The 11,277-nt window shown below is 38.5% G+C and overlaps 1 protein-coding gene across 1 annotated transcript; it reads left to right on the plus strand.

The window, feature by feature from the left end:
- Positions 1 to 657: 657 nt before the first annotated feature.
- On the plus strand, positions 658 to 1,666 carry LOC103811249 (melatonin receptor type 1B). Its single transcript, XM_009084210.1, has one exon. It carries the CDS (start codon positions 764 to 766, stop codon positions 1,523 to 1,525), a length of 762 nt encoding a protein of 253 aa, XP_009082458.1. The 5' UTR covers positions 658 to 763; the 3' UTR covers positions 1,526 to 1,666.
- The last annotated feature ends 9,611 nt before the right edge of the window (positions 1,667 to 11,277 follow it).

Here is an 11,277-nt window from a genome sequence, read left to right on the forward strand (position 1 = left end):
TTTGAATACTTTCTCTTGCATGGATGCAATTTTCATTTCTATAATTAAATATGCCTTTCTACAAAGAGTGGTGAAGACAATTCACTCTTCTTTAGTCAATCCAATGGGAAAATAACTGCAGTATATGTAGGCCATACATACAGAAAATACCTATACTGCAGATTATTGTGTAGCAATTTAGAGTACACATGAAACAATGCATCCTTCCAATCCCTATAGACCAAGCCTTTGCATATCCTTCTCCTTGATACTCATCCAGCCTGTTAATATTCCAGTGATAAGCTGGAGTGGCATAATGCCATGTCTACCTGGCACAATTTAGGCTTGTTTTCCTTTTCATCTTCTTCAATCCCGCTGTGGAGTTAGCTGCACTGAAACAACTCAACACATGCTTATATAGTGGGTCACTGATTGTTATGACTATTAACGGAGGATCTAATCCAGCCACCAACAAATTTGAAGCATCATGTTGCTGCAGACATTTCCATGGTGTTCTAAGTTGAATTGTTAAATTATTTTCCTATTGGTCCTGCTGCTTGCTGACATCATCAATAATTTAGTTTTGCAGATATCCAGAACAATGTAATGTATTTTCTCCTTGTTCACAAGTATGCCTTCTTTCACACTTACATCTGTGTATTTTTCTTTTCCCCCAGGTAATGCGTTTGTGGTGAGCCTAGCTTTGGCTGATCTGGTGGTGGCCTTGTATCCATACCCACTGGTGCTCTTAGCTATTTTCCACAATGGATGGACACTAGGCGAAATGCATTGTAAAGCAAGTGGTTTTGTGATGGGACTAAGTGTAATAGGCTCCATTTTCAACATCACTGCAATTGCAATAAACCGATATTGCTATATATGCCATAGTTTTGCCTATGACAAAGTGTACAGCTGTTGGAACACGATGCTTTATGTCTCCTTAGTCTGGATATTAACAGTAATTGCGACTGTGCCAAATTTTTTTGTTGGCTCTTTAAAGTATGATCCACGCATCTATTCATGCACATTTGTCCAGACCGCAAGCTCCTACTATACGATAGCTGTTGTGGTAATTCACTTCATTGTCCCTATCACCATTGTGAGCTTCTGCTACCTTCGAATTTGGGTTTTAGTGCTTCAGGTTAGAAGACGAGTCAAGTCAGAAACAAAGCCAAGACTGAAGCCAAGTGACTTCAGAAACTTTCTTACCATGTTTGTGGTGTTTGTGATTTTTGCCTTTTGCTGGGCACCTCTAAACTTCATCGGACTGGCTGTAGCCATTGATCCGACAGAAATGGCACCAAAAGTTCCTGAATGGTTATTCATAATAAGCTACTTTATGGCCTACTTCAACAGTTGCCTTAATGCAATAATATATGGACTTCTTAACCAGAATTTTCGGAATGAATACAAACGAATTTTAATGTCACTGTGGATGCCAAGGCTTTTCTTCCAGGACACATCCAAAGGTGGAACAGATGGTCAGAAGAGCAAGCCTTCTCCTGCTTTAAACAACAATAACCAAATGAAAACTGATACCTTGTAACTGTGTAGTAGTCAATGCAAGAGTTTGTCATGGAGAAAACCAAGAATATAGTTACAATGTTCTGGTCATTCCTGCGTACTTTTGAGGGGTTTACATTTGGATCATACATTGTGATTGGAATACTGTCTTCTTGGTAAAGCACATTGATCTCGATTTGTGATTTATACAAAATACCAATTGAAAATGCATTTCAGAACTAAAGCAGCAGGTGGGTGCAAGCTGGTTTAGTTCTGAAAGCTGAATCCTGCTTCCAGACATCTGAATGAGGTAATATTTTTACTTCAGTGGGAGTTTCGCATTCTTTATACAAGATCAGGATTCATTTCTTAGAAGATGTGGTGAAGGTACTTGTCTGTGGGTACAGCAGCTCAGCAAGGCTGCGGAGTGGTATTTTCCTCCCTTCTGTATCTGAACAGAGGGTGAGACAGTTATTCTGTTTTCCACACTTAAGGCAAACATCACATTTCTGTGCATGTACTGTTGACAGTAGTAGTATCTTTGACTTTCCTCACAGGTTTTTCATACTTACATACACTGAGACCTGGAATACAGTGCATTTACTATGTTCATCTTCTGTGGTCGATTTTATGGTAGCTAATATAATACAAATGGTTGATTTGTTACAGATTTACTTCATACAATTTTTTCTTTGGAAAGGATTGAATTTTCATTGAACTTCATTTATTTACCTATATATGTATATATATCCAATGTAATTTGATGCACTTTAGCACACCTTAGACATCTGCAACAAACTGGAAATCATGGCGTATGACCTGTGATCTTCTGGACTGGCTTCTGGACATGGGGTAGGATATCCTACATCATCTCAAAAGATGCTAGACTGAAATATAAAGCTCTTTTGACTATTATGGTAGTTGGGATACTTGACTCTTATGTGTACATCTAATCTCGAACAAAACCCACTCTTGGTGTCTAAGACAACCTTCAAGGTTCTCTATACTGAAGACAAGATTTCTTCCATCTGTGGTGATAAACACACATGCAAAGATGAGATGAATTACTTTGTGGAGGTGCTAGTCTCCTTTCATTGATTTTAGAGAGAGCTTTAATTCTGAACATCTCATTTTGGATACCTAGACAGGGATTTATTTTACCTAATTTGGGATGACTCCAGTGTAGACATTTGCACAAAATCCATTTTCTGAATTCTTACTCTAGTCCATAAAGTCCTGGGAAATGATTTGTTTTTATCTTGAAACAAACATCTTTATTGGTCACGGGAGCTGATCAATAGAACTCACTGACTGTACCTTCATTGATTGTAACAGAGATCAGGCAGCTCACATAGACACATTTCAGGCAAAGACAGGTGATCTTAATCCCATAAATAGTGTAATACAGTTTGTATTTGCACAGTTCATAAATAAAAGAAGGATTTTCTGTTTTATTTTCAAGCTCAGCTCAAACTCAAACTGGATTTCTTCTTTTCCAGGTAACACATTGCAACATTGACTGTGCAGATCTGATTATGACCTGGGCTTTACTCCACAGCATCATAGTAATTTACACAATATGGTTGTATTATCTCTAAATCAGATTAGGGATCTGTGTGCAAACACACAGTCAATGAAGTTTTTGCATCATTAGACCTGAAATGCAGATTACGTTTAGCAGTGATGTTCAGAGGGGAGGAGTTACATCTCTGGTAAATCCATGCCAGGCATTGAAATGAGAAAATGAGGAATTCAGGTGGCTATTACATTCCAGTTTGTGTTTCCTAACCTGGCTATTATGAAAAATGTTTCTGTAATAATATTAATTTCTAGAGAAAATATATTGCTTCTGAAGCTGTAAAGATGTATTAAACATCACCCTTACGTTGTTATACTGACAGAAACACAACAAAGAATCACAGTATTTTTAAAGGTCTTATTTGCTTGACAAAAGCCTGTGTAAAGTACAGCAAAGTAACATGTTATTGTTCTTTTAGCTGCTTTCATGTTCTTCAGATAACTTCTGATAATCTTGAAGTTTCAGTACCCTAGGACTCAAAGACTAGCAGCTTGATAAGAAGCTGAAAATTTTGCAAATAGAAGTAATAAAGAGATGGGACAAATATAACCATGATAGTAGATAATAGAAATATTGTGGCTAAAAGTAGCAATCATTAGTACGTAGGTTCTACATGGACCATAATCTTGTAAGTCTGACACAGTTTCAGTATGTATTGTCTACATGTGAAATCTCACCCAGAGTAAATAGGAAGTTTCATGAGTTTGGGAAACTTGTAGGAAAGAACATCATTTGCTTCACTGACAATCCTCTGTTTTCTGACTTCTCAGGGTACGCAAAATTGTGACTTGAAAGTCAAAATTTGTTGTATGACTTGTAGATGAACTAGTATTTGAGGTAAATTGGTTGACCTTGGTTTATCACTTGCTGGCACAAGTCAGAATAGAGTCCCGAATAGGCTCCAAAAATTGTTGGTTCATAAAAATATATTTAAATGTTGGAAACACTTGTTCGGCCATAAAAGTGAGCTGCTATCATTTTCCATACTCGTGAGGAGACTTGAAATTTTTGTGAAGTCATTTTACAAATTATCTCTGCTCTTTAAAAATTAAAGATAACTTTAAGAATTCTTGCACTGATATCTCCTCAGCTATCCTAAATGAAGCTTACAATAGTAAGAGAACAGAATCACAGAATCATGGAATGGTTCAGGTTGGAAGGGACCTTAAACATCATCTAGTTCCAGCCCCTCTGATATGGGCAGGGACGCCTCCCACTAGACCAAGTTTCTCAAAGCCCCATTTAGCCTGGCCTTGAACACTCCTTGGGATGGGGCATCCACAGCTTCTCTGGGCAACCTGTTCCAGATCCTCACCACTCTCACAGTGAAGACTTTTTTCCTAATATCTTATCTAAATCTGCCCTCTGTCAGTTTAAAGCCATTCCCTCTTGTCCCGTTGTGGAAGATGGGAGTAATGCCCACCCTCATGGTCAAGCAAAACTCGTTTATTGAAACATCGGTAACAGATTATACAGAAACGATAATGAGACTCATACATATTGCGAAAGTGAAGCTCATCATTGGTTACCCGCTCAAGGCCGGTGCAGCCCCTTGTTTTTCCCCTTATCCCAGACGTTTGTGGATTCCCCGTTTCTATTTATAGCAACTAAACCAGACAGACCCCGTCTCTACCCCCTGTTGTTGTTCACTTTTCGCCGAAAACCGTGGCCTCCGCTCTTGTTTTTGTCTTTGTGGAAAATCACTGCTTTACCAGTTGTAGCTCATCATGGCCTCTCTCTGTCAGTCATGCTTGAACAAAACCCTCAACATCCCGTCACTACAGTCCCTTTCTTATAAGCCCCCTTAAGGTACTGAAAGGTGCTGTATGGTCTCCTTGGAGTCTCCTCTTCTCCAGGCTGAACAACCTCAACTCTCTCTGCCAGTCCTCATAGGAGAGGTGCCTCAGCCCCCTGTTAATTTTTGTGGCCTCCTCTGGACTCACTCTGACAGGTCCATTTCTTTCTTTGCCTGGGAACCCCAGAGCTGAACACAAGACTGACACGAAGTCATGCGTTGTTCAAAGAAAGAAGTGTTTCAAAATCTGAGCCTTCCTCACAAATGATGGAAAACTTTTGGAACAGTGCTAAATTATTAGGTGTGGATTCTAGCACCACAGCCTTTCCTGAATAAGATCCTGTTCTGCATAGTGACTGCAAAGCCAGTGGAGCTATTAATGTGCCAGGTACTGCTATTTGTTGAGTCCTGATGTACAGACAATAACTCAAGTCTGTTAAAATAAGTTTTATACCATGTATTACTGCAAAGCATTGCATTTGAGTTGACCTGGAAATCAACAAAGTCCATAGAATTAAAGCTTTTCTGGAAGTCAATCAAATGCATAAAAGTTATATTAATTTACATGACTAAATGCAGCTTTTGCATGGTGAAAACTCTTCATGCAGTAATGTATAGTTCTGCCTACATCAGAACCTTAAGCTAATTTTCTCCCTTCTCTTATTATAAATCAAAATCTGTTTTCCCTTCATTTAGGTTCGAAGAAAAAAAGTTATATATGCACCATCAAGATAGGTGATACAGTTATAGCATGATTTGGAAGTATAGTCTGGAAGGACATATCAGCTCTGAGCAGATTTATACATCTTTGAGGAAATTATTATTTTTAATACATAAAAGCATTTACACCAGCAGATCAGATATAGGCACTTTGAGAAAAAGGAGGAAGAAAGTTGGGTAGAACATATGTTCTGCACAAGGTAACTACTGAAGGAAAAAACTAAGGCCTCAGGGACAAAGTCTGAAAGTTTGAAGTGTTCTCAAGCATTTAATGTAATGTAATCCTGATTTTAGAAGTGCTGCATTTTGTGTTCATTAAAAGAAATATATATTTTCTAGAATTGTTCTTACAGTAGAACTCGGATTAGAAAAAGGTTTACCCTCGCATAGATAGGTGAAGACTACTTGTAAATTCTGTTTCAGTAAAGAAGGAAGTGGAGATGTGGCAAAGTCTGAATGAGAATGATGCATTAGTCCACTCTCACTCACTCCACTCTCAAGAAAGAATTAAAACGAAAGCTACAGTCTTATTACTGTTGACTTTGGTGAGATCAGAATTTCTCATTACTTCTCTAAATTATTGCCTAAATAAAATAAATCTACCTGGCTCATTCTCAGGGGCAGAAATGCGCTTCTGTCTCTCCACTTCTTCCTTTAAGAACATATTTAGATAAAAATTATTGCTTTTATTTCCCAATTGTATTTAATAAACTGCACAAGTCTGGGAATTTGCCAATGAATAAATATATGGAAGATTGTATATATTTCTTAATATGTATATAACATAATTTTGGTCATCTGAACAATTTCTTGCACTTAAAGACGTTTACAGATTTAATGGAAAATGTGGAAGACAATTTATTTTCAGTCATCTATTGATATGTTGCTATTTTAACTGGATCTTGTATACCTGGTCTATAATAATAAATCAATATTTTACCTCAAGTTATAATGAGCATGCAATGAGACCACTATGGGTGTCAGCTACAGAACACACCACTGAATCCCATTCATATTCTAGTTAGTAATACCTCCAGCTGTAGTGAGAAACAAAATAGCTAATAAGATTTTTTCAATCTGATTTTATAAATTCTTATTGTGGCATAAATTTACTCTGGGTTAAGAACATAAAATGCATTGTCAAAAAAATAGATACTCCTAGTTAAACAAATGACATTGGAGACTGAACTGACAAAGAGCATGACCTGCTGTGTGACCCACTGGACCAGTTCACAGAGGTGGGACTGTCACATTCACTAACTGTAGAAGCTCTTGTGTTCAGCCCTGGGGAGTTTAGTCCTTGTGGATAGCTGGGAAGGTCCTCTGGAATACTGAGTTAACTCACAGAACAAGTTAATCTCATGGCGTTGTGCAGGCAAAACTCCAAATAGTTCAGTGGCTGAAGAATGAAGCCTTGAAATTGCTGTATAAAGGGAGAATTCTTTGGGAGAAGAAAGAACAGCTGGCTATAGTAACAGCATTTTTAAAGTCATATTTTATGTCTGAAATACATACCAACTCGTTTGAGTCTTCTATAAACCTACTGAGATTCCCTTTACCAGTCATGTGATAAAATCAACCAAATGCATGCCAACTGACAGTATAGGCAATCATAAGTGAGGTCCATTGATGCCATCTGTTTTTTGCTTACAAACCAATGAACAGCAAGGATTTGTCAAAAAAAAAAGAAAAAGAAAAAAGCCTGTGAAAATAATTCATGTGACCATACTTTTAAATCCCTTCACAAAGAAACCTTGTGACTAACAACTGGTTTGCATGTATTTAGTGTAAATGTAACCATTTTGTCCTAGGAATAAAAATCCAAAAGTCTTTGCAAAAATTAAATTATATGGTCCTGTTCCAAGGCAAAAGATACTCTACTCTAGAAATGTGCACTTCGCAATTCCTGATTTTCTGAAGTCCCCATAAGACACTGAAAATGCACACGGGATAATATGAGGGCAAAATGTGGAAGATTGCACAATGACAAATTTAAATGCTTTTTATTTTGCCCACAACACAGAGCTTGCCTGATTACTGCGAACACAGAACAAGTGCAGAAATATGCCAGGCCCAGGAAGCATTCTGGAAATCCTATTGCTCTCCAGGATTGTTTATGGGAGGATAAGACCACAACTATTTCTAATAGAAATGTCATTCCTCTGGTAGATAATGTCATTGTCCCCTCCTGCTAATCCTCTGCTGACAGCAAATTTCCAAGACTCTATTTTTGACTCTTCACTGCACTAGTACCTCTTTCTCATGCTGATTTTTTTCCCTTTTTCATGTCAGAAGCAGCTTGGTCCAGCCTTGTTTCCTCAGCCTTAATGAGAACGATTTGTTTATGTGACTGAGGAGTCTTAAGCAGTCTCTACAACTGAAAAAAATTAAATTTTCCGGGAAGACCCACCTCTCTCACAGCCTCTTGCTTTCAATGCCAGCACTTTTTCTAGCTTTTAATATTTCTTACCTAAAAGGAAAAAGATAAAAATCCTCAAAACCATTTTTACGAGACTTTAAAAGAAACACTACCTCTGGCTTGAAATTTTCACATCTGTGTGGCAATCAGTCTATGAGTAGATGCAAATTTTCCCTCACAACCTCAAAAATATTGCCAGAATCCCAGAATTGTGTCTTAGGTTAGGAGGGACCTCCAAAAGTCAAGTTGTCCGGTCCCCTGCTCAAAACAGACCTAAGCAGATCAAGTTCAGGTCCATGCCCAGTCAAGTTTTAACACCTTCAAGGATGGATACTACACAACGTCTCTGCACACCCTGCATCAATATTTGATCATCTTCATAGCATGCTTTTTTCCCCTAATATATATTTGAATCTCCCATATTGAAATCTATTCCCATCGCCTCCCATCCTATCACTGGGTACCTTCAAGTAGACTCTAGCTCTATCAGCTAGTTGTGGACAGCAGTACTGTCTGCCCTTCAGCTTCTCTTCTATAAGCTGATCAAATCCAGCTTTCTCAGTCTTTCCTCATATATCTTACAAATTCAATTATAAGGAGACTATGGGAGATAAAAGACCATATTAAAATCAAAAGTGTTATTAAAATCAAGGTGTACAACTCCCTTGGCCAAAGCACTTGCCGCCTCATCATAGAAAGCAGTGAGGAAAGTCAGGCATGTTTTCCACTTAGTAAACCTGTGCTGGCTGCTCTTAATCACCTTCTTGTCTATTTGTGAGTTTAGAAATTAATTCTGAATGGCTTTGTCCCATCACCAGCCTAGAGACAGAGGTGAGACTGTACCAGCCTGTAGTCCCCTGAATCCCCCTTCTTGCCCTTCTTAAACATGATGTCACATTTGCCTTTTTCCAGTTATGAGGAGCCTCCCCAATTGCCATGACATTTTTAAAATGATGTAGTGTGGCATCACAAAGGCACTTGCAAGCTTTCATAATACCCTTACATGCATCCCATGTGTTCCTATTGACTTGTGTATGCACAAGAATCTTAAGAGATCCCCAGCTCTTTCTTCTTCTGCCATAGGGACTGGTTTGCTCCCACAGAGCTTGCTAGAAGGCTTCTGGGCCTGGGACCCCTGAGAACAAACCTCCCCAGTGAAAACTGAGACAAAAATGCTCGTTGAGTATCTCTGTCTTTTCCTTGTAGATTCTCACTAGATTCCCCACCTCACTGATAAGTGGGCACCCACCCTTCCTTTAATACCAATGTATTTGTAGAGACTGTCCTGGTTGCCCTTCATTTTGGTCACTTCACTGTGTGAAGGACATTATTGAACAGATTCAATTCCAGTCTCTGTGCTCCTTTCCTTTTCCATCCCATTTGCAGCAGTCTGACATTGTGGCTAGGAGAAGTATGTGCTATTTTATGTGACTTAAGGCTAGCTGGTGCAGACTAATCTTGATGAATCAAACTGAATTCACAGCCCAGTAGGAGAGAAACTGTATTGGCAAGTCATCAAAAATTCCCTGACAGTGATATTTTGATCAGATGCTAGAGGAAGTAGAGAAGGAAATATTTTTGTGAAGGGATCAGTCAAGCAAAAAGAAAGAACAGGATTTGGGTCTTTTCCTCTTGATTTTCAGTAGCCGTATAGGGACTTCTAAAAGATATTTTTGACATGGAAAATGTTATTATATTCTGCACTTTTCACTACTCTCCAGAAGAATTATACTGAAAGTCCATTTCATCAGTCTGGTTCAAGCTGTTGTGTGTCTCTGTTAAATCATTGCTGGAGCAGGTCCAGAGAAGAGCAACGAGGCTGGTGAAGGGACTCGAGCACAAGTGCTATGAGGAGAGGCTGAGGGAGCTGGGGTTGTGTAGCCTGGAGAAGAGAAGGCTCAAGGGAGACCTTATAACCTTCTACAACTCCCTGAAGGAGGTTGTAGTCAGGTGGAGGTTGGTCTCTTCTCCCAGGCAACCAGCAGCAGGACAAGAGGGCACAGACCCAACCCCTGCCAGGGGAGGTTTAGGTTGGATATTAGGAAGAGATTTTTTACAGAGAGAGTAATCAGACATCAGAATGGGCTGTCCAGGGAGGTGGTGGATTCACCATCCCTGGAGGCTTTCAAGATGAGACTGGATGTGGCACTTAGTGCCATGCTCTAGTAATGATGGTATGGTTGGACTGGATGATCTTTGAGGTCTCTTCCAACCCGGTTGATTCTATGATTCTATGATCCTTCTCGGAAGTAGCTCCTAGCCAGAGAAACTACTGCAAACCTATTTTCTATTCCCTTTATCATTCACTTTGCTTAAAAAGCAATGAACCAGAAATATTTATGTGAAGTATAGGTAATATATACAATTTTCAAAATATAAACTAGATTTTCCATGTCATAATTCATTCACAAATGCAACATGTCTTAGTTTATAAATGATAATCCATAAAGCCGAGAGCTAGTGATCCCAAAGCTTTTCAAATAGTAAGCCCTAATTCAGTCTTTAATCAACTGCAGCCTTTTTGCATGCTTCAAGTGCTATATCATTGGAAATTAATGCAAATTATATGTACATAGGACTAGATTCCTGCAAGGGTTAATGAGTTTTAGTCTAAGCACTTTACACAACAGCACAGCAGGAAATAGGAATTTCAAGCAACATTAAAACATTTAATATAGTGCATCAAAAGAATTTTTCCCTTTGCCCTGAAGTTGCACTAATCTTAAATTGGGTGTCACTGCAACACCATGAAAGCTTGCTCTGCTGCTAAATGTCAAGCAGATATTTAGTATTTTAGAGTATTTTATACAATTAGCAAATATGAACAATCAAAAAGCTACTGCAGTGATTGATCTGAATACTCTTGAGCTGGACATAAAAAAATGAATACAACATCTGTAATAGCCCATTCTGGTGTAGGTCAAGTAGGTGACATTCAAGTCATCTGTATTAAACCACTTTCTGCATATGGAGTTTTTTTTAAAAAAGAAACAAAACACAAAAAAAATCACCAAACAACATTGTAATGTTCCATATGTAGAAACCACCTTTCAAAGGCATTGCATGCAAGGAACTAGGTGGCCTCAAAGTACTAGTTCTTTGGGGAGAAAATGTACACATTCGGAGGGTTCATGCTCTCTTTCGTTCTCCAGCTGCTTTTCCAAAAGATTCACTTGCGTGTAGAACAACTTATGCCATCATCTTAATTTTTCCTATGCAAGAAAATACATTGAATGGATTAATATCTTTGTTGACGACTTGGATGAGGAGATTGAGTGCACC

Source organism: Acanthisitta chloris, unplaced genomic scaffold (genome assembly GCF_000695815.1).
Source record: "Acanthisitta chloris isolate BGI_N310 unplaced genomic scaffold, ASM69581v1 scaffold16071, whole genome shotgun sequence".
NCBI classification, from domain to species: Eukaryota; Metazoa; Chordata; class Aves; order Passeriformes; family Acanthisittidae; genus Acanthisitta; species Acanthisitta chloris.